General features: G+C 51.7%; 1 protein-coding gene across 1 annotated transcript in view; it reads right to left on the bottom strand.

Annotated features, from left to right (window-relative positions):
* The window catches only part of TTLL9 (tubulin tyrosine ligase like 9), a 37,488-nt gene that overhangs the window by 410 nt on the left and 13,622 nt on the right, over nucleotides 1-23,456 (bottom strand). The window contains exons 6-14 of the mRNA XM_040638134.1: nucleotides 16,157-16,225; nucleotides 15,230-15,304; nucleotides 14,009-14,099; nucleotides 12,805-12,845; nucleotides 11,821-11,908; nucleotides 7,718-7,776; nucleotides 6,643-6,839; nucleotides 4,857-4,970; nucleotides 3,485-3,609 (exon numbers count right to left, since the gene is read on the bottom strand). Coding sequence (XP_040494068.1) covers nucleotides 3,485-3,609; nucleotides 4,857-4,970; nucleotides 6,643-6,839; nucleotides 7,718-7,776; nucleotides 11,821-11,908; nucleotides 12,805-12,845; nucleotides 14,009-14,099; nucleotides 15,230-15,304; nucleotides 16,157-16,225 — 859 coding nt within the window. The remainder of the gene's footprint in view (nucleotides 1-3,484; nucleotides 3,610-4,856; nucleotides 4,971-6,642; nucleotides 6,840-7,717; nucleotides 7,777-11,820; nucleotides 11,909-12,804; nucleotides 12,846-14,008; nucleotides 14,100-15,229; nucleotides 15,305-16,156; nucleotides 16,226-23,456) is intronic.

The raw sequence follows: 23,456 nt of genomic DNA, 5'->3' as shown, positions 1-23,456 counted from the left end.
CAAGTAGCAGAACTGAGACTTGAGCCCAGGCTCTGGAGCGCCTGAGGCCAAGCTCTTAACCACTGCTCCACACGACCTTTCCTCTTGGCTTTGCTTGCTGGAAACGCCTGGCCAGCTAGCATAGTGTCTGGCCCCTAACAGGTTGAGCATTCGCTTCCTTCCCTTCCCCAACCCCCTCGGGCAGGCACAAGTGGTTAACAGACCCATTTTCCCCACAAGCGGCCCCTACGCGCCTGGGAGTGTGTCCCAGGCAGTCCCCGCTTGTGAGGCCAACACGAGCTTCCGAGACACCTCCTCCCCCAGCACATTCACCGTGTCACCCACTTCGTGCTTGTCCTCGAGGCAGGTCCATGGGTTTAGTTTAGTTGTGCCAGGCACATGGACGGCACTCACAAATGCTGGCTGAGTGACTGGATCGCTGTGGCCACAGCTATACTGGCCTGGCAGCATCTGCCATCTTTCTTAGCAGCCCCGAGCCCCATCCCTGCCTCCCAGGCACTCGCTGGTCATCAAGGCTTCACCGAACTTCAGGGTTTGCCAAAGTGAGTTCCGTGGGACCCAAGCTTTAACAGGTTCTTTCATAACTCCCAAATCTTCGTGTCCAGTGCTAACCTTTTTTTGGAGTTCTACACTAATTTCTGAGTTACCTGCCGATCTTTTCCCCAGGAAACCCTTCAACACTCCCCTCACTCACTTAGTCCACGCTCTTCCCACCCCAACCAGCCTGCCTCGTACTCACTACCATCCACCCAGACACTCCACAGCAGACTTGGGAATTATTTTTGAGACTTCGAAAGCAGTGGCTGTCAACCCAGGCTGCACTTCAGAGTCAGCGGGACCTTTTAAAAAGACTAATGGCCAGACCAGCTGTATCTTTACCTTCAACAGGCATTAGTGTTTTTGAAGGCTCCTGCAGGATTCCTGTAGCAGCCAAGACGGAGAGAACCACTGGCCTGCATCTTTGCCACTCAAAGCAGGTCCAGGCACCAGCAGCATTCATACCCGAGGCGGATGATTGGCAAAGATGGCTGCAACGATCCTTCCGCCCCTCTAGGCACTCGTCTCTGCAAGGTGCTTGGCTGCTCCTCCAGCTGGAGGTGGGGCCGTTTCCCTGCCCCCTGAATCTGGGGTGGAGCGGCTTTGACCGATGGATTGTGGCAGGATGACACTATACCGTGGGGCTTCTGAGACTTGGCCTCAAGATGCTTCCCTAGGACTTCTCTCACCTTCTCGGAACCCTGAGACTGCCATGTGAGAAGCCGGGGCTGGACTGCGGGAGGACGAGTGGTCACCCGGAAAAGACGCCCAGCTGACAGCCAGTATCAACCGCCACACGTGTGAACGAGGCTATTCAAGGCCACTGGGTCTCAGTGAATCTGCCAGGTGCCGACAGCCCTCTGAGCAACCCCAGGCAAGACCTGAAGAATCAGCAGGTAAGACAGTAGTTGTGTAAGCCTCTGGGTTTGGGGAGGGCCGGTTTGTTATATGACAACAGTTGACGAATAGAGCGCCCCCTGGGAGCTTGTTAGAAACGCAGACTCTGAAGCCCCCACTCCAGACCCACTGAATCATAATCTGCATTTTAATAAGATTTCCAGATGATTATGTGCACGTCAAAGCTTGAGAGCACTGGATAGTCAGCTTCTAACAACACAACACAGCAGACCCTAGGGAATCGGCTGGAGAGAAGCCTTCCATAAATGCCCTCTCATCCGCCTTCCTCGAGCCAATTACTTGACATCCCAGGCTTCCTTGCAGCTGAGGTGGCCATGTGACCCAGTTCTTGGCAGTAAGGTGTCAGCCCTGGAAGGGTTTCCCTTTTGAAATAGAGTCAAAACCTGTAGGAAAAGCCTTGGCCTTTGGGCTTTCCTGCTTCTTCCTACCTGGGACAAGGACACAGCGTCTGAAGTTGGAGCAACCCGGAAAAAGAGTAGTGCCCTCTCTGGGGGCCTTTTGCATCCATGATGTCAGCCCTGCCTGGCCCACCCCAAGACTTCCTGTGGCTCCAGACAGATCACTCCCTCTCCGTAACTATTAGTTGGCTTTTCAATTGCTTGCAGCCAAACTCAATCCTAAAACATACCAAACTCTAAAAAAGATTTAAAACTTCTTTTCTTAAAAAAAAAAAAGCCACAAATTAAATTTAAAAGCAAATAACAAATTCAGGAAAATATTTACCATAAGTTTGACAGAGGGGTAATATCATCAATGTATTAACATCCAAGCCCTTTATAAATTTAGGAAACAGCCCACTGAAAAATACACAAAGAGTATGGACAGCTTACAAAAGAAGAAATGCAAATCGAAAAATCTGAAACCTCACCAATGATTAATGGAACACATAAAACAAGTCAGAACTTTTTTGCCTATCAAGTTGACAAACTTTTTTTTTTTTATTTAGAGCAGGCAAATTTGTGTAATCTTTCTAGAAAGCAATTTAGTTGTAATAAGTCCATCCTTCTGAAGTAATTCTACTTCTAGGAATCTGTCTTAAAGAAACAGCAGGAAATTTCAGCTGAGCTTTGTGAGAGAATGTTCATCATGGCATAGCATTATTTATAAAAGTAAGAAATTGGAATCCTGCCAAGTGCTCAATTATAAGAAACGGATTTAGTAAGGTTGGCATATATACAAGCTGGAATATTTTACAGCCATATAGTAGTTTTGCTTTTAACTGTGGTCAGGGACAGGATTTTCTAGGGGCCAAGCATTCAGGTTATAGAGTAAGAGAGACTAGGGTTCAAGTCCTCGCTCACCATTTATAGCTGGGACCATCAGCAAGTTATGTAACATCTGGAGACCGTGTCCCCATCTGTAAAATGATAGGAGCTGCCTAAAAATAAAATAATGTTTGTAAAATATTTAGCTTGGACCTGGCCAAAAAGTTTCCAGAAGAGAGGCTCTTATTAATATCGTTGAATGACGTGGAATACGCTATGTGGAAAAGTGGGACTCAAAACTCCAGCCCAGTGTTCATTTTGGAAAAGAAAAAGTGTGAATATATGCATTTTTGAAACACTGGAAGGAAATGCAACAGATTGTTAAAGTTAGTTCTGTCTGGATGTTTTATTTCCTTTTGGTTTTCAAATATTCTACAAGGAATGAATACTTTTTATAATCAGGAAAAATTTTCACTTTTTAAAAACCAAGTTTAAAGTCAAGCCCTGAAGTCCTTAATTTCTTTTAACATAGTGTGCTTTTTTTTCCCCACCTAAGCCTTTTGAAATCCACCTCCTGACAGATTAATAATATCTCTTCATATGTACCAGGTGGTGTTCTAGGCATATACTGAGAGTAAAAACTCTTCAATTTCCATTTTATAGATGAGGAACAGAGAGGTTAAGTCCCTTGCCCAAGGTCACACAGCTGGTAGATGGTAGGTCAAATGAAAACAGTCTAACCACTGTGCCAAGCTGTCTCCTAGACTATGTGGCTCCTCTCACGACCCATCCCCAGTGCCCATTCCCCACCTGGCCCCACGTACCAAGGTGTGTGTTGGTCACAAAGTTCCCCATCCCCGACAGGTCAGGAGCTCCCTCTTCTCTGCTGACAGGGCCATCATTCCACATGAGGTCAAAGCCTCCCACTCGCTTCTCCCTTCCTGTGAGCCTGGATGGGCAGGAAATACGAGGGGGTAATGAAGGTGCACCAGGTGGGGCCCGAAGACCCAGGCCAGTCCCCTGCTCCCATCCTGCACCCTGGTGCCCACACTGTCAGAATTCCTTCTTTTGTCCACCCATTTCCTGGGGGCCCACACAGGTCTCAGAGGGGGTCATCTCCCACGTTGTCCCAGGCTCCTGCCCTTACCCTCAGTAACATGAATCTATTTATACTTAAAGTCTGCCATCCTTTCTGGACCACAAAATCCAGGAAAGCAGGGACTAGGTCTGTTGTGTCCTTTACTGTGTCCCCAGAGTGTGGCACAGGTCCCGGCACATAGTAGGGGCTCAAATATTTGTTGAATGAATATGTGATGGTGGATATAGAGGACACTTGAGGTTCTGCCTGCCCAGCACCCACTTCAGCTTCTTTCAGCCTAAGGGTACTTGGCTTTTCGTTTGAGAACTACTCCTCCCTCCCTCCCTCACATGGCTCAGATGGGGCTGATCCCACCCCCCTGGGACATGGGCACAAGGTGTAGGCCCAGTCAATCAGAGTCACAATGATTGGTTCAGAGACGGGCATGTGACATAATCCCCACCAATAAGAATGAGAGCCCTCAAACTTTTGCTGGATTAATTGGGAAAAAGCTAATGCATAGGAAAGAGGTGAGGGGTGGGGAGGGGGAGAGAGAAAGGGAGAGGAAGGGAATGAGAGAGACAGAGAGAGACAGACAGAGCCAGTGAGCAGAGAGACCAACAAATACCAACTGAGCGCCTGGATTCAGCCATTCCTGAAGTCAGACCCTGGATTTTTCCCATTACATACACATTGTTGTAACAATGTATAGTCTCTTACTGAACACTTACAGTGAGCTAGGCACTTTACAATAAATAATCTTGGTAAATTAATGTAACAATCTTAAGAGGTAAACATGTTTCCCATTTTATACATGAGGAAACTGAGGCTCAGACAGGTGAAGTCCAGTGCCTCACGGTCAGGACGTATGGAGGAAATCCTGCTGGGCTGAATCTCAGGAGGCTGCAGTTGGTCCTTCTCTGCCTCGAAAGTGCTGAGCCCTTGGACCAGGATCTAACCCTGTGTGGACATCTGTTTGTCCATCTATAACACGGCAAGCAGGCCTCAGCCACCCCTACGTGCCGCTGTGAGTAAGTCCCAGTGCTGTGAGTTCTGTCTTCCTTGCGGGGAGCGCCAGCTGCCATGTACAGCGGTGCCTGAGTGAGGCTGCCCCTCACCTGGCCTCCATGTCCACGACATGCAGGGTGTCTTCCAAGAGGCGGGTCTTGAGCTCATAGTCCTCCTGGCTGCTGGCTGTCAGCGACGGGGACGCGTTGACCTCCAGGAGCCACCTGGGGAAGGAGGGGAATGGAGGGCCTTAGGGTTACCTGGTCCTTGGGGACCAGGAATTTCGTGGAGAGGCTACACGTGGTGCCTGGGCCCAACCCTCAATTCAACCAAGGTCGCTCTTTCCATTTTTCCACTAGAAGAAAGGTCTCAGGGGCTAAAACTTTTTGAAAACAATGGTCACAAACTCGAAACCCCCCAGGGGCAGGTGGTACCTGAGTGTGGCCAGCTGGAGGGGGAGGAGTGATCTCGCCGTCCTCCTATTGCTCTTCCTCCTTCCAATAGAGCCATGAGTGCGAGACCGATTCCCCTTTCCTAGTGAAGCCTGGCCTGCCAAGGGCAAGCGCCCGGCCACTGCGCGTGGTGGGTGGCGGGAGCAGGGAGGGGTGGAGACTGGCGAGCGGGAAAGAGCCAGCCACAGGAGAGCGCTTGTTGCCCCGGCCCCTGCAGGAGACCACTGCCCTGTGGGAGTGTGAACCCGGGGTCGGCTGACCCTCTGAGTTTTCCAGAAAAGGCAAAACTCCAGATTGTTTTGTAACTGTCTCCCCATTTTTTAGAGATTGTCATGAACTTAAATAAAAAAACCATCTGGGGGCACCTGGGTGGCTCAGTCGTTAAGCGTCTGCCTTTGGCTCAGGGCGTGATCCCAGCAATCTGGGATCGAGCCCCACATCAGGCTCCTCCGCTATGAGCCTGCTTCTTCTTCTCCCACTCCCCCTGCTTGTGTTCCCTCTCTCGCTGGCTGTCTCTATCTCTGTCAAATAAATAAATAAAATCTTTAAAAAAACAAAAAACCATCTGAAGTCCAAACTCAAAGTGTCTATGGGCCAAAAGCAGCCCAGGGGCCTCCAGCTTGCAAACTCTGGTTTTGCACAACCCGGTCGTTGCCGGACAAGAACTGGGGCCCAGGGAGGGAAGGGCTTACCCAGCAGGTCCGTGACAGACACAGCCCCTCCACTCCCATGTCCACTTTAATGCCCGCAGCAGGGGGCAGAGAAGAGACCCCCTGGCTCCAGGACCCTGTTTCTCTCGAAGCTGTGTCTGATGTAGGTCTCATTCCAGGGCTCCAACTCCTGGCTCCGAAAGCCCCTCCACACCTGTCCAGTGACCCCGGGGAGGCGATGGGCTCCAGGAGATGCAGTGCTCGCCCAGAAATGATGACCCTGGGTCTGGCTCTGCCCTTGACTTATTGCGTGGCCTCAGGCACCCAGAACAACCCCGCTGGGCTTCTGAGTCCTTTTGTATCACATGGGGGCCATCGCTGTGGTGCCTGCCGCCTCAGGCATGTTTTCCTCATTGCAACCCCCTCCGTGGGCACTGTGGGAGTGCACCAAATTCTTGGCAGGAAGCGACATGGTAACAATATCCCCTTACGTGGCACTTTGCATCCTGAAAGCGGTAGGGCTTACAGAGAAGTCTCTTGCCTGGTACTAGGGAAGGATCCCTGACTCAGCAGATGTTCTGGAAAGGTCTCTCAGGGCCAGGCATGGGGTTCAGGGCTTTATAGACAGTACCTCATTTATCCCTCATACTAATGCTATATGCACAATGCCCATTTTACAGATGGGCAAACTGAGGCACAACACGAGGAAGTGGCAGAGATCAAGCGCGGGCCGTCCGGGTACAGCGTGCGTACGACACCCCCCCACTCCCCGGGCCGCCAGCCTGCCCACTTACGGCTTGAGGTTCTGGTCGATGAGGATGTCATAGCCGTACAGCTCAAAGCAGTGCTTGTCGCTGATGATCACCTTCTGCACACTCTGCAGGCTCCGGACGAAGATGTTGTCCATGTCGCCGAAGAGCGTCTCCACCGCCTCGGGCCCGTGCTTGGATGCGAGGTACTGACGGAAGCGCTGCAGCATCCACTTGCAGCCCTGGGGCCCCGAGCGCCCAGCGTGGGGTGGGAGAGGGAGCCTCAGCTAACCGGGACCCGGCCTGCTGGGACCCCCAATCACCATTGCGTGGCCCTTGGGCTTGGACAAGAGGGGCCCAGGCCTGAGGCCGGTGATTAGAACTCTGACATTGTCCCTCTTGTGGGGCAAAGCTACTGCATGCTTGGGGGGCGGGGGTGCCTACCCAGAGCCTGTGCCTCTCTTTCTAGAGCACAGCCAGGGTACCAAGACCCCATTAGTCGCTGCCCAAACACCCAAACAGGCCACTCCCCCTGGGCCTGCCTTCCTGGGGACAGACTGCACTGACCATATGTGTACCCAAGGCCCATAGCCGACCAACTGGTTACTGTTTTCAGGAAAATGGGAGATGTGTGCATGCAGGAGACCCCCACTGTGTGGGATGGAGCTGGGGGAGGGAAAAGAAGGGAGTGGGTGTGAGCTGGGGGGCTAGCTCTCCCTGTGCCCCACTGTTCTGGCTCTTAACTCTGGGAAGTCTGAGAATTCTAAATTTGAACCTGGCCTTGCAGGTTATTAGACAGGCGGATGGATGGATGATAGATAGATAGAAGGATGGATGGATGGATGGATGGATGGATGGATGGATGGATATATACTTGTCAAGGTAGGAAGATAGAACACATTTTGTTACAGGGTGTGTTTCTTTGAGTTGTAACTTAACTATTTAGACACATGACGTGTGGGTCTCCATCTGTACTCTTGCTCCGGGCCCCGCAAGTGGGAAGGGTGCTCCTGACCTCACTGGTGAACTCTGAGCCCAAGACAGGCCTGTCCCAGGCTCCTCCCCACCCAACCCAGTCCCAAAAGGCTGGACCCGGAGGGCAGAAGCCCAGCTTCCTCACCTTCTTTGGGTGGTAGTCAGGAGATGTCTTCTGCACGGCAACATTGGTGAGGTGAACGTCTGGGAGAGGTTGGTGGTTAAGGACTAGTGTGAACACGAAAGACCAGCCCTGTCCCATGTAGCCCCCAGAGACCAAACAAGACTCGTACTTGGCCATTGATGAGGAAGGCTACCGAACAGCCCAGACAGCAGGGATATGGGCCTTGGAATGAGATGGGCTTGGGTTCAAATCCCGCCTCCATCTTTACTGGCTGTGCGCCCCTGAGCAAGTCACTTAACCTCTGAGCCTGTTTCCCCACCCATTAAGTGGGGTACATAGGTGGGGAAAGAGGCAGAGAGTAAGCAAACCATCAAAACCAATCTGTAGAGAAGTGAAACTGATTAGTTATGAAATCTTTCAGCAGGAAAATTTGTTTGGCTTAAAAATGACCATAGAAATCACAGAGGAAGTCCTTGGATGAGCCAACCATGTAAACATAAAAATAATCAGATATCAAGGCAAGAATGAAAAGCAAGCATGACTAGAGACAAGATTTGTAGCAACTATGACAGGTTAATGTTTTTGTCACATGAAAATCCCACATAAATTGTTAACAATAAAAATTTATGACCCTAATAGATAAGTAGATAAAGGGATAGGAACACATCAGAGGAGACGTAACTGACAAAAGACCATCTGGGATAATGCCTGAAGTTTCCAGTAATAGAAGATACCCAATTTTAAAGGGATGCAAATGGGGCAAAGATACAATTGTCGGAAGAAATGCAAATTCTAAGGCAAAACCCTGGTTCCCCATTAAGTCAGTTGCATATTTTTTGACCTTTTTATTTGGAAAAACTCAAAACTCACAGAATCATCACAAGTATAATGAATGCCCATTTACACTTCACCTACACGTGCCAGTTGTTTTAGAAATGTCTTTTTAAAATGGTTGTCTTCAGTACTGGAGAGCAGGGATAAAATGGGCCCTGTCAATGGAAGGGTAAAAATACAAAAGAACCTTCTGGAAAATAATCTAGCCATAAGCCCTTGACCCAGAATTTACACTTCTGCAATGTCATCTGAAAGAAAACATTTAAATATAGTAAAAGATTTATGAAAAATATGTTTCTTTGCGGCCTTATATGTCATAATTGTAGGAAATTGAATACTTCCGTAATGCCTGTGGCATGGAGGATTAGTAACTCAGTAAATCCACTCAGAGGAATTTTTTATAACTAATAAAAAATGTCTGCAAGGAAAATACTGACATGTTTAGTGGGAAAACAGTTATGTTTATATGTTGGGATCACTCCTTTATAAAATACAAACACCGACAAAAAAACCATACAAATGAACCTGGGAGGAAATGCATCAGAAGGGTAAGTAGCTGTCTCCAGAAAACGGGACTAGAAAAGGCTATTCTCCCGCCTCCCCCCTTTTTATACATTTTCTGAATTTTCTGATTTGTCTTTAAAAAGCTGTACTACTGGTATTGCGAAAGCTGTACTCTTTAAATGTGTTATCATTTTTATTATTAAAGTAATACATAATGGTTGTAAAAACAATTCATAAAACAGGAAAACATGTCAAATGGGAAAATTACAGTTCCTGGCCTGATTCTAATCCTCCGTGTTTTTCAGAAATAATAAATTAGTGAACATCCTTTCTCACCTTCTTCTAAACAGCAACATCCTTCCTTAAAAGCCAAATCAGGATCATGAACCTACCAGCCCCACACCTGCGTGTTGTTATTCACTTAATAGTCTGTCTTAGATGTCTCTCCGTACCGTTCAACTAACCTCATTGCAACAGCTGTGCAATTGCACGCAGATGCTTTATTATTCCTTTTACCACCCCGCAAGGGAGTTTTAACTGATTTCTATTTATTTTTACAGTGTTGAGGTGGTTATTTTTGTATTCTGTGTATGTATGTGTGTATAATATATGTATATATATATATATATATGCATATAGTATTTGAATAACTGTGTGAACCATATTAAAAAATTGAAATACATATATTTAAGGTCAGGTTAAAATATGTCGTCTTATTTTGTGATCCAAAGTTGCTTTATTACTTTCTTTTCTTTTTTTTTTTAAAGAAGTATTTATTTATTTATTTGAGAAAGAGGGCGAGCAGGGGGGAGGGGCAGAGGGAGAGGGAGAGAGGGTCCCTAGCAGACTCTGCGCTAGGCTCGCGTAGCCTGACGTGGGGCTCGATCCCAGGACCCTGAGATCACGATCTGAGCTGAAATTAAGAGTCGGTCACTCCACCCACTGAGCCACCTAGGTGCCCCCAAAGTTGCTTTATTATTTTAAAAGTTGGGTGTGTCATAGAAGCAAATATGGCAAAATCTTAACATCTGTCAAATCTGGATGATGGATGCCTGGATTTCTCTGATAGTCTTTTCTACATTTTTCTATGTGTTTTATTCAACGTTTAAAAATTAAAAACAATGAAAGGAAGTTGTGGAAAATAATGTGTATTCACTCACTGCGCAAACAGCAAAGCCTCGCTAACTGGAAAGTAGTCCTGGAGGAGGCTGGGATTTGCTTATTAAGGCCCCAGGACCCCAGAGATACACAAACACTTGTCAACAGGGGGGAGGGGACGACTAAGGCGTGCTGAGCGCTCACTCTGGGCTCAGCACTGTCCTAAGTGCTTTACGTGGGTGATTGAATCTTAACAAAAGACGTGGTGGCCAAAAAATGAACCTAAAATAGATATTAGCCTGCATATGATGAATGCTTGTTAGAGTGACAACGTGAAACGAACACATTAGAAATGTTGAAGTTGGAAAGATGGGGAAGCTGTAGGAAATAGGAAGGCTCACTCCCATTCCTACGTGCACGCAACACTCAGGCCATCGATCAGACACGTAATCGAGAGACAAAATTTAGGCGAGAGGTAGGAATTGGCCGGAAGCCTTGGCTGGGTTGCCCATGCCAGCGGTGTAGCAGACACAACACCTTCCATTCCTTCTCTCCCACATGCAGGTCATCTAATCCTGCTGATTGCTCATCTCCCTGTTTCTGGATTGTCAATCTCTTTTCTTCTGATGCTCACATCTAAAAGCCTTAGAAACATCATTTTTGATGTGGATCTTCTAACCGGATAATATACTCTCGTGGTTCAAAAGTCAAAAGGCATCGAAAGGTGTATGAGGACACATCTCCTTCCCGTGCCTGTCCCCGCCGCCCACGTCCCCTCCCAAAGGCAACGACTCTTTCCAATTTCTTGTACTTCCTTCCAGAGACGTCTGTGCACAGATAGAGAGAGAGAGAGAATCTGTAATGCGAATGGAAGCATACTTTGCTTTTTTCCAATTGACAACATACCACCGAGATTATCTCATATCTGTACATAAAGCACGGCCCCCTTCCTTCTTAACAGCCACATGGTATTCCATCGTGTAAATGAGCCATCGCTTTTCTTTTCTTTTCTTTTCTTTTTTCTTTTTTTTTTTTTTGCTCTCACAAACAAGGCTGTGCAGAGCATGACCTTTCAACTTCTCTTTTCCTACACTGTGAGTGCACACGTAGGGGAAATTCCCCGAAGGGAATTGATTGCTGGGTCAGAGGGCATGTGTTTTTGTTTTTTGATAGACATTTGCCCGATTGCCTCCGAAGCAGTTGTACCAATTTACACTCCATCAGAGACAAGTATATCACCCCAGCCTCGCCGGCACAGTGTGTTACCGAGTTTCCGGTCTCTGCCAGCGCGCTGGCCGGAAAGGACATTGCGTGTGGGTGAATACATGAGCCAATGACCAAAGCACGTGAGAGGATGCAAATGTTCTCCAAAGGGGCTCGAACTCTCCCATCCAGTGACTCTGACCCAGGGCGGATGGCAGGCACACCTCCAAAATGATCGTCAGGCAGAGCAGTTTGGGGTGAGCTGCTCTGAGCTGAATGGGGCAGCTCTCCTGGGATCCCTGGGGGCTCCCCCACCCCTACAAGACTGTCAGGGCCTGGAGGAAGGGACCAGGTCCATCTTGTTCGCTGCTGTGTCTCTGTGCCCAGACCACATCCTCTGTGGAATGAATACGTTCTCCCAGACCAGCTGGGGGAGGGAAGGGGCAGGGTGCGTGGGGGATGGGTAGGCAGCGATCCCAGGATACACTGGTCGTCAATGCTGCTCAGGGTGAAGCGGGTGTTGGAGAACCGGGCAAAGCCATCCCGGTAGAGCCAGGCCCGAAGCGGGATGTACTGCGTCCAGGAGGGAAAGGAGGGAGAAGCAGGGGAGGGGGTGAATAGGGGCCCTTTTACCCCTCCGAGCTTTTGCACCTGCTGTTTCCTCTGCCTCGAGCACCCTTCCTTCCTTCCCACATCACCCCTCAAGAATCTGCTCCAATGTCAGCATCTGATTCTACCCCCTCCCTCCCTGGTGTTGGGGGCAGGAAGAAGATGCAGAAGGGGACAGAATGAACAGGCCTCTTCTCTACTCCACCACCACGGGTAACACCCCGGCTCAGGGTGGGTCCATAGCCCCACCAGACAATAAGCTCCAGAGCACAGGGGCTGAGCCTGCCTCCCACACCCCCGTGTCCTGTGCCCCGCAGAGCCACATACCATGACGGTCTGAACGCTGCTGAATGAGCGGGTGGGGGAGGGAGCATAGGAATACCTCATTTGAGAGTAGGCCCCAGGGCTAGGCTGTCTGGATTCGAACCCCAAATCTGTCAGTCACCAGTGTGTGACCTTGGACAAGTCCCTCAACCCCTCTGTATCTGTTTCTTTGTCTGTAAAATGAGGATGGTAACAGAAGCTACCTCCCCGGTTATTAGGAGGGCTGCATGAAACAGAATCTGCCAAGTACCGGGGCTTGGTACTCGGCAGTGCTCAGTAAGTTAGCTGCGGTTACCGGGGATGGTGAGTGAATGAAGGACAGGTAGAGGGCAAATCCAGACTGCGGGGTCTCTAAGACGGCAAAAGTGGGATCGGTTTACCCACCCCCACCTTGTCCTCAGATGCCTCCTGGGCTCTCCCAGGCAGGCAAAATCAGACAAGCTCGCACAGGTGCCCCCCAGAATGGCTTCTGCCCCGCCTCCCGGTCCAGCTGTTCCTCACCTGTGGCTGGAGGAGGCCCCCTCTTAGCTACTCACCGACATCACCAGCACATAGACGCGCAGGTCAAACTTGCGGCCTGTCGGGCGAGGGAAGCATCCATGCAGCCAGTACTGACCGTGGTCCAGGCACCGCGCTAGGTTTGTGGGTTATAGTGATGGACAGACAGACGGGAATGCCAATAAAAGCACACAAGGTACAAGGAGAGGGTGACTGGCAGGGAGGGTTAATACCCGGGAAAGCCTGGGGCGCCTGGGTGGCTCAGTGGGTTAAGCATCCACCCTGGGCTCAGGTCATGATCTCCAGGTCCTGGGATCGAGCCCCAGCCTCAGGCTCTCTGCTCGGCGGGGAGTCTGCTTCCCCCCTCCCTCTACCCCTCCCTGCCCCCAGCTGGTGCTGTCTCTCCCTATCTCTGTCTCTCTCAAATAAATAAATAAATAAATAAAATCTTAAGAAAGAAATGGCGCAGAAAGGCCGAAGACATGGGGTCAAGGAAGGCTTCATGGAGAAGTGGTGACCTACAGGAACAGAGGTGCCCACCTAACCCAGAGGGGCAGGCCTCAGGGCTTGGGGCAGGAGGAACGGCCGGGGCAGAGGCCCAGAGGGGGCAGAGTGGAAGGAGACAAGGTCAGCGAGGTCAGCGAGGTCAGCGAGGTCAGCAGGGGCCAGCTCACGCGGTTTTTGGATTGTGTTTTGCCAACCATGGGAAGCCACTGAAGGGTGTCTTGTCCCCCTGGCTACTGGGTTGGAACGGAGCACAGGGGACCAGAGCAGCAGTGGGCACCAGTGAGGACAGGAGGGGGATGGAAGTGGTCAGATGGATTCAAGAGTTGCGTGGGAGCCTGATGGAGGGCAGAGGTGGGAGGAGAGAGGGACACGGCCAGAATGGTCTCCCACCTCTGGCTTAGCAACCAGGGGCTGGAGGGGCCGGGGACGTGGGGAGGCTGGGGAATGAGCCACATGGCGGGAGGAGGGCGAGGTCGGATTTTAGGCTCGCTGTGGGGCTTGAGTTGCTGGGAGGTCCCCAAGAGGTCGGGCCACAGGCTGTGGGACATCAGGATCCGGGGTGTCGGGGTGAGGTCTCAGCTGGAGACAGAAAGCCGGGGTCACTGGCATCTGGGGGTTGTTTAAAACCACGAGAAAGGATGGGGTCCCTGGGGGAGGGAGGGGAGGACGTTGCCCAGGGAGGTGAGAGCAGTCAAGCAGCACAGACACTGTTCTGGGCAGAGGCGTCCATCTCACCTCCTATCAGGTAGGGATTTTCGATATAGCGCTGAGCTACGTAGTTCTCCACAGGGATATCATCCTTCTGGTCATCAGAACTTCTCGCATCCTGGTCGTGATAATAACTATTATTAACATTTATGGAGCATTCCTTGTGTAGGAGGCATTGTGTTAGGTACTCTCCTCGGGGTATATCAACCCCTATCAGGGAAGTACTCATGTTTTCCCTGGTTTATAGATGAGAAACGGAAGCACAGAGAGGGGGAGTGACTTGCCCAAGGTCACACAGCTGTGCAGTGGTACAGCTGGGAAGTGGACCCGCAGGCTGGGCCCAGAGCCTCGGCATTTAACCTCCAGACCTGTGCTGTCCATTTACATGTAAACTGATTAAAAGTAACTGAAATTAGATACTCCCACATGGATGAACCTTGCGGACATTACGCTAAGTGAAATAAGCCAGACACAAAGGACAGCTACTGTCCACTTAGATGAGGTCCCTAGAGTCATCAAATCCACGGAGATGGAAATAGAAGGGTGGCTGCCAGGCGCTGGGGTGGGAAGGGGAAATAGGGAGCTGGTGTTTCTTGGGGACAGAGTTCTGGAAGTAGATGAGAGAGATCTGGAGGTGGACGGTGGTGATGGCTGCACAACAGTGTGGATATACTTCATGTCACTAAATTATACACTTAAAAGTGGCCAAAATGGTAAGTTTTACGTATGTAAAAGAAAGAAAGGAAAAGAAATTTAAAATCCAGCCCTCGAGTGGCACCAGCAGCTTTTCAGGCGCTCAATGTCAACCCGCGGCTAGCAGTCGCCACGCCGGGGAGAGCACAGGTGCGCACCGTCCCACCTCTGTAGAAGGTTCCATTGGTCAGCACTGCCTACAGCACCTCTGAGACGCCCAAGGACGTTCCGGCCCCTTCTCTGCCTGCGAGTCCGCCCCCCGCCAGCACAGCCCAGGAAGGCCGCAATGCCTTCTCTCGCACCCGCACTGAACCTCACATCCGCAGCACCCTTTCTCACCCTCTGCCCCCCTTCACATAACCTGTGAGGAAACCGGGGCCCAAAAGCAAGTGTCACATACTTGGTGAAGTCACACAACAGCCCTGTGACAGGGAGCCCCTGGAACTCAGGGTTCCCGGCCCCCGGAGCGGAATTTTCTACTCTTACTGTCACCCCTCCCCAAGGTAACCTGGCCTTCCCTTCCTGGGCCCCGGACCACCCCCTACCTGTACTCACATGGCTGCCGGAAGGATTGACCGCGCTCCGGGCTGGCGGGGCCTCTAAGCTGGCGAGCTTCTTTCCCACCGTACCCTGCCGTTCCATGGGAGGAATGAGGACACACAGGGGAAGGGGAAATTCATCTACCGAGTACCAGCTCGTGAAGGAGGTGCTGGTCGTGTAGGAGCTGGTCATCCCGATCTTCTCACTCACCCTGCACTGTTAGCATCTCTAAGGTTCAGAGGGGTTCAGCAATTTCCCCAAGAACACACAGCAGTTGAATGGCAGAGGCAGGACTGGAACCAGGATTTCTGCTACACCCGTGTGGGGGGTAGGGATGGGGTGGTGGGGAGGGAGGGAGTGACCTGAGGCCCAGCCTAGGATCTACAGGAAGTGTCGGCCGGACTCTCTCCAACAGGTGACCAGGGGGCCCAGGTACAGAGGCCGTGTTCTCCGGTTTTAGGCATATTAACTCATCGTGTCCTCAGCAGGTGTTGTCACTACTATCCCCCATGTCCTTGGGCACAGACAGGTGAAGTATCTTGCCCAAGGTCACACAGCCCTTAAGGGGCAAAATCAAGATTTAAACCCAGGCCATCTGCGGGGCACCTGGGTGGCTCAGTCGGTTAAGTGCCTGCCTTCAGCTCAGGTCATGTTCCCAGGGTCCTGGTATCAAGCCCCACACTGGGCTCCCTTCTCAGTGGAGAGCCTAGCTTCTCCCTCTCCCTCTCCCCCTGCTTGTGCTCCCTCTCTCTCTGTCAAATAAATTAATTAAAAAAAAATAAAATAAAATAAGCCCAGGCAATCTGGCTTCAGAGACCCCCTTCCTAGGGGCCCCAGAGCTTCTCTGCCAGCCCTCCAAGCTTTGAAGGGGGGAGGGCGGGGCCCCTCATTGCAGCAGGGGCAGAGGGAGGTTTCGGGAGCCAGGGGGAGAGGCAAGCTTACCTTCCTCCAGTCCATGATGTCCTTCAGCCTCCGGAAGAGGAAAATGCCCTTCCCCTGCGAGCGGGCTACCTGGGGTGAAGGTGAGTGCGGACAGGTCGGCTCTCAGCTCCATGCGGCTCCTTGATGGCCCCTGTGCCTGGGGCACCAACCCACCATTTCTCTGTCTCTATCTTCCCCACGGGCTTCCAGCTCTCAGAGGAATGGCCGGGGCCCAGCGCCATGGGGCCCAGCCACAGAGAAGGCACTGAGCCTGGCGGAAGGGAGAGGAAGCAGGGAAGAGAGAGAGGCCGACTTCGCTCACAAAGGCATACAATGGCATGAATAATACAAAAGAGCAGACAATTAAAAAACCATTTCTAACAGTCTTGGGAACACATCATCCAATTCTTTTTTTGGAAATCAATTTGCCTTCCTAATTAGGTTTTGCTTCAGCTAATACTGATCAGTCTGCCGTTACTGAATCCCAGCATGGATAATTCATGGCTTCAGAGTCTAGGGGCTGGAAACATCTTTAATATCATGCAGAGCAGTCAGCACCAAAGGCATTGCTCCCTCCTGTGAAATCCCTCTGTAATGGTCACCGGCCTGGCCTGTCCTGTCCACAGTGCCGGGGAGCTCGCTACCCTCCCCCACCTCCTGACGCAGCCCATATGTTGCAGGATAACACTATTCATCAGTCATCCCAAAGGTATAGATTAGGTGACTACCGTGTGCTGGGCACGATGCTATCGCAGTGACCTAGACTTCATAGAGCTAACCTGTGTTGAGCTCAAATTTGCCAGCTGGCTCTGGCCTGTAGGGCCTCCTACAACAACTCTAATCCCTGGGCCCCAGAACAGCGCTTTGACCATCTGTAGCCACTAAGCAGGTCCCCCTGAGTCCTCTTTTCTCTAGCAGTAAGGCACCCACGGAATGCAAACTCTCGTTTCCCTCTGTTCTCCTCTGAGCACGGCCCAGTTGGCCAGTGTGAGGCTCTTTGTACAACACAGGGGCAGGCAGAGCGGTCGGGCAAGGCTGGCCAGGTTGCCCACTGCGTGAAGGGCTCCCAGTCATGGGGGCAGTGGGAGCCCAAACCCAGCCCCGCCCTGCCCGCAGCGCCGTGTGCGTGATTCGGGGCTATGTACACCCAGAAGACGAGGTGCCCACACGGCCGTGGAGCACTGGGAGGGCTCAGGGGCAGCCACCTGTGCACCGCTATTCTGGAAAGCAACTCATCAGTGCGCATCAGCGGTTCCCACAGCTCACGGCCATGCAAGACTTAAACCCACTTCACGGAAGAAGGTCACCTCATGGAAACAATGGAAAGTCACTCAACTTCATTAGTCTCAAGGAAATGCAAATGAAAACCCCAAGAGGATACCACTCTGCGCTCCTTGAGAGTGGTTAAAATTAAAAACGAACAATAGGGGCGCCAGGGTGGCTGGGGGGGGGCGTTGAGCGTCAGACTCTGGGTTTCGGCTCAGGTCACCATCTTGCAGTGGTGAGGTCCAGCCCTGCATCGGGCTCTGTGCTCATTGTGAAGTCCGCTTCAGATTCTTTCTCCCTCTCTCTGCCCCTCCCGGCTTCCTCTCTTTCTCTCTCTGTCTAAAATGAATAAATAAAATCTTTGGTAAAAGATTAAAACAATGAAAAACGAACAACAGCAGGTGTTGGTGAGGCTGTGGAGAAACTGGCATTCACAGCTGCAGGTGGGAGTGCACGTCGTTGGAAACGGGCGGCTTCCCTAAAGCTGAACACAAGCACCTGCTGGGACCCAGAAGGTCCTCTCCTAGGCCCCTACACGGCAGAAGCGTGTGCACCCCGGCACCCACGGACACACACAGGGACGTCCACGGTGGCACGATTCACAGTGGCGCCAACCTTGAAATTCCCAGGGGGTAGACTCACGCGGTGGAACAGTCTACAGCAGGCTGGCGAGCAATGTGTGCTCGCCTGTGGCAGCCGGGATGGGTCACGCAAACATAATGTTGCCGGAGAGAAACCAGGCCCAGTGCAGCTCTCCCTCCTGTCTCCCGTGATACAAAGTACACAGGCAGACACGTGCATCCATGCTGTTAGGGCCCAAAGGGCAGTGGGTGGGAGAGGGCCTGGGGGAGCTGCTGAGGGGCTGGCACTCCTCCGTCTACGGCCTGGTGCTTGTTACTCAGGTGTGCTCACCTCGTGAAAATTTACCAAGCTGCGCCCCCATAACTCGAGCATATTGTTTACTAAACTTCAATTGAGAAGTTTTATAAGGCTCCTGCCTTTTGATCTAGAAGCCTGCACCCCCACCTTCGTTGGCTGCCTTCCCTACAGTCATTCCCTTCCTTCTCTCTGGCCGGCAGAGCCCACCTGTCACACGGAGGCTGGAAAGACCACACACCTGTTTTGTCAGCCTTCCTTGCAGCTCTCGGGAAACTCGTGACTAATTCTGGCCAATGAGACCTACAGAGATATCCACTTGGGGCTTCGGGGCTTCTAAGAATGATTTTCTTCCTTCTTAAAAATATCAGGGTCGGGGCGCCTGGGTGGCGCAGTCGTTAAGCGTCTGCCTTTGGCTCAGGGCGTGATCCCAGCGTTCTGGGATCGAGCCCCGCATCGTTCTCCTCCGCTGGGAGCCTGCTTCTTCCTCTCCCACTCCCCCTGCTTGTGTTCCCTCTCTCGCTGGCTGTCTCTCTCTCTGTCAAATGAATAAATAAAATCTTTAAAAAAAAATCAGGATCAAGGAGGAGGAGAAAGAGAGAGGGAGGGAGGGAGTACGAGGGAGGGAGAGAGACAAAGAGATGTCTGGCTCCTTTCCTTCTTTCTTTGAATGCTGCAGTCTGAGGAGGTGAGGCCTATAGCTGCCACACAGAGAACAACACACAGAGAACACAGAGTGCTAAGACAGGTAAGAAAGATAAGGAACCTGGGCTTTTAACGGCATCCTTGAGCCCATCCCCAGACCTGGAACTCCCTGGCTTTCGTGTTAGCTGAGGTAATAAAATGCCTTTATTCTTTGAAGCATTGTCAGCATGTTAGCAAACATGCCCGTTCCAGGAGATGCCTTCCTAAGGGAAGAATCCCCAAGAGTGGAAAATAAACTTCCTGCATGGTGATACATCAGGGTTGTTAAGACGGGAACTCACCTACTGTCTAGCTCCAACAGATTGTAGTTTGCAAAAACAGTCACAGAAATATTTCCAGTCCCATAGGTTTTTCCAGAACCTTGCTACCCCCACCCTCCATCGAGAGGTGAAGTCGATGTGCCCTCCCCTTGAATCCGGGCGAGCATTTAGGGCTGTCTCTACTGATTGCATATGGCAGAAGTGACGTTCCGTGGCTTCCAATGCTGGGTCATCCAAGGCAATCCAGCTCCACACAGCTTTGTCTTTGGGCCTGGTTGCCCTTGGAACCTAGCCGCCCTGCAGGGCGGGAGCTCAGGTCATATGGAGGGGCCCCCATGGAGGGCAACTGAGTCTTCCAGCCCTCCACCCTGGCGGAGCTCCCAGCCAACAGCCAGCACCGACTCGCCAGCCGAGTGCACGAGCCAGCTTGGAAGCAGATCCTCCAGCCCTCGCGGGAGCCGTCCCAGCAGATGCTGGAGCAGCCAGGAGCCTTCCCTGTCAGGCGCTGCCCCAACTGGAGGTTCGGGGGCTGAATAAGATGTGATTTTGTCTCCAGTTGCCGAGTCTTGGGGTGCGGCAATAGAACCCGGACACTACTGTCAGGGGAACGGTTTACAACAACGGCAGGTGTTTCCTACGTGCCAGGCACCAAGATTTCCGCACCTCACCTCGTTAAAGCTTTTCCCCAAAATCCTCTGTAGGCATTAGCACTATCCCCATTTTGCAGCCAAGGGAACCGAGGAATAAGGCCAAGCACTCTGTTCAAGGTTACCCGACCAGTAGGCGACTAACTCAGGGAGTTAAATCCGTGCTTCACGAGCCCGAGGCCGCGCACCTCCGGCCGAGTGCCCGCCAGTACACAGACTCACAAGACAGACACGCTCCTGCCCTGGCAGTATTGGTCTTGATGACTTGGGAGTAAAACATATTATTTTTTAAAAAGATAAATTAACTGGAAAATAATAGGAATGGATTATTAGAATGAGCCATACTTTGATTTTGCACCCCCTGGAGCCACTCATGGCCCTTGACCCGCTGCCACGGCCTGCCCTGCCCCTGTGGGCCATTCACACGTGGCATTCATTGTATGGCATTCGCTGGGTGTTACAGATGTGGTTGGTGGTCTACTCAGCAACCCTGAGTAGGGGAAAAAAATTCCCTTTTTTTCTCTGCCAACAGAACCCCATTTGGTTTTTTTGTTCGTTGAATGTAAGCTCTACCCCCCAAGGTGGGGCTTGAACTCACGACCCCGGGATCAAGAATCACAGGCTCCACCCACTGAGCCAGCCAGGTGCCCCCAACAGAACCCCATCTGGATCACCTCTTCCCGGTGGTCCTGGCCTCCCAGGTGGTCCCACGCCCCTGCTGCCACGTGACTGGTGCAGGCACGGGCCAGCAGGTGCCAGGGGAAGTCTGCGGCAGTGACCTCTGGGAAGTTCGTGTCTTCTTCAAAAGGGACACAAGATCAGGGTGTTCCTTTATTCCTGCGGCAGGTAGAGGCACGAGGAAGCGAAGCTAAGGGTGTGGCAGCCGCTTTGAGACTGAGAGGATCAGCGAACCCACTGGGGTGGGAATTGATGATGCTGTTGAGCTGCCCACCAAGGTTGCTCGATCACCCCTGGAACTGACCTTTCATCATTAAAGGCAACGTCCTGGCGCCTGTAAACTTGAATGAGAAGAGCATTTTTCATCCTACACTAAGATTTTCCCATTGCCTTCCATTATGAATGCAGACAACAAACCATAGTAATATTAGCCACGCCTGCGACTTTACTTTCAAAACATCTCAGTTATTTTTATATCACATGAAGGTTGTTGCGGGTATCTCAAACTATTGTTTATGCTCATTATGACTTTGAAATTATGGTAAGTATGGGTCTGCTATTAGACTGTCTTTAGTTTTTAATGAAACTGCTATGGCATAAAGAAGGGGCGCCTGGCTGGCTCAGTCGGTTAAGCGTCTGCCTTCAGCTCAGGTCATGATCCTGGGGTCCTGGGATCGAGCCCTGCGTCGGGCTAAGCAAGGGAGCCTGCTTCTCCCTCGCCCTCTGCCTGCCGCTCCCCCTGCTTGGGCTCTCTTCCTCTCTCTCTCCCTCTCTGTCAAATAAATTAATTAAATTAAAAAAAAAACATGTCATAGTTTGTGTGGCCGTCGTGAGACGCTCTAGCTGGTCTCTAACAGCAGGACCCTGCTGACTGCCCTCAGCGCTGTGCCTGCCTGGCTCCCCTGCAGGGGCTGCTCCTGCCACTGACCAAGGACGGCTGGGACACGAAGCCTGGCCCACTCCAGGGAGACAGGGACCTCCGCTGGCTGGCAGCTTCCCTGAGGCCTCTAGGTGCCTCTCTTCCTCTGCCCTCTCCCTCACTGGGGGTCTGACAACTGTCCCAGCTCCCCCTCCCCTCTCCCTCCCCCTATTCCTTACAGGCAAAACTCCCAGAATGTTCAATCGTGCCTTGGCGTCTGTTTCTCAGAGGACCCAGACTATCCGTTTGTTTGATAACTGTTTTTCAATATAGTTGCTTCCTTTTATAGTCAAATTACTTTAGCCTTTTAAAAACACTCCTTTGGGGGCGCCTGGGTGGCACAGCGGTTAAGCGTCTGCCTTCGGCTCAGGGCGTGATCCCGGCGTTCTGGGATCGAGCCCCACATCAGGCTCTTCTGCTATGAGCCTGCTTCTTCCTCCCACCTGCCCTGCTCGTGTTCCCTCTCTCGCTGGCTGTCTCTATCTCTGTCAAATAAATAAATAAAATATTTAAAAAAAAAAAAACACTCCTTTGTCACAGTGTGAAACAGGATTTTTGCCAGATGCCAGAGAAACCCATGACGTGAGAACAGTGCAGAGCCCCTGCCCTCTTGTCTGAGCTCCCGTTAGTCGGGCTTCTGCTATGTGCTGCCCAAAGCACCCCCAACTCTTAGGACATTGCAGTGAAAAGATCTGAGAAGCTCTGGTGGAGGAAACTCGCGAAACAGAAGGTTAAATTCTGTTCTTCCTGTCCTGCAATTTGGACAGACGCCCCCAGAGCTGGGAGCAGCCTAGTGGTTGCCCGGGATGTACATGGCCCTGAGTGAAGGGTTAAACCAGATCTGTAGACACGCAGGGACCGCAGGACAGGCCCCAGGGCTGATGGACAGGCCTGAGCCCTGACAGCCAGACCCTGCCCCCCAGCCACGTGAGGGAGGCTAGACAAGCAAGCGTGGTCCCGTGGTCTGGGTCCTGCCTCCCTCCTGCCTACCCAGAGGGCCTGAGCTGGTGGGAGGGGAGAATGTTCAGATGGAAAAGAAGTTTGAATTAATGCAATTTTTATGTCACCTGGGCTTTTAAATGGCAAAGCCAGGGGCTTGTTCTTATACTCTGAGAGTGATAGCAAAGCTCTGAGAGGGGCTGGGGCTCAGGGTCCGTGGGAAGAGGGGTCCCTGAGGGTGGCATGGAGGGAACGATGCTGCTTATTCCCTTCTGAGTCCAACTCGCCCCCTCATCGCCCCTGCTCTGCTGCCGCTCGCTCGAGAGGAAGATGAAGACTCAGCACGCCCTAGGGAGCCGTGCAGAGGAGACTCCGGAGGGAAAAGGCGGCCCAGTGGCTGCCCTCCCTGGCCCCGCCACGGCAACTATGTGAAAACTCTGGCATGTGGGTGCTCGAGGACAACCCGGCTCACAGAGACAGGCCTTGTGGGAAGAGTGGAGGGATTTGAGATTTTTTTTTCCCTCTATTTTCTAAATTTGGAGTAATGTCCTATTTTTTTTTTTTAACACTTTCCCTACCCCGAAGGAATCCAAGCAACAGGGTTTGTGGACTGATTTTGCCCCACCTAATACTCTAGCCCCGTGGATCACAGAGTTCTGTTGCTCCGGAGAACCCTGGCTGCTACAACTGGGACCTTGTTAGAAACGCAAATTCTTAGGCCCCACACCGGGCCTACGGAATCAGACACTGAGGGATGGAGGAGGGGCCTTAATAAGCATTCCAGAAAATTCGCATGCACTCTCAGGTTTGAGAATGACTCCTCCACAGTCTCAGTCCTCAAAGTGTGGTCCGTGGACCAGCAGCAAGGGCCTCCCCTGGGAGCTGGTTAGAGATGCAGGCTCTCGGGCCCTTCACAGACCTGCTGAATCAGCTCCGCCTTGAACCAGATCCCCGATGACTGCGGGCACATTGTGGATTTGGGGAGCACTGGCCTAGTGCTTTCCAGGGGCAAGGGGAGAGAAGGTGTTGCC

The sequence above is a fragment of the Ursus maritimus genome, unplaced genomic scaffold (assembly GCF_017311325.1).
Source record: "Ursus maritimus isolate PB19 unplaced genomic scaffold, ASM1731132v1 scaffold_22, whole genome shotgun sequence".
NCBI lineage: Eukaryota > Metazoa > Chordata > Mammalia > Carnivora > Ursidae > Ursus > Ursus maritimus.
Note: the sequence above shows the minus strand (reverse complement) of the source record. Positions and strands in the feature narration are given on the sequence as shown.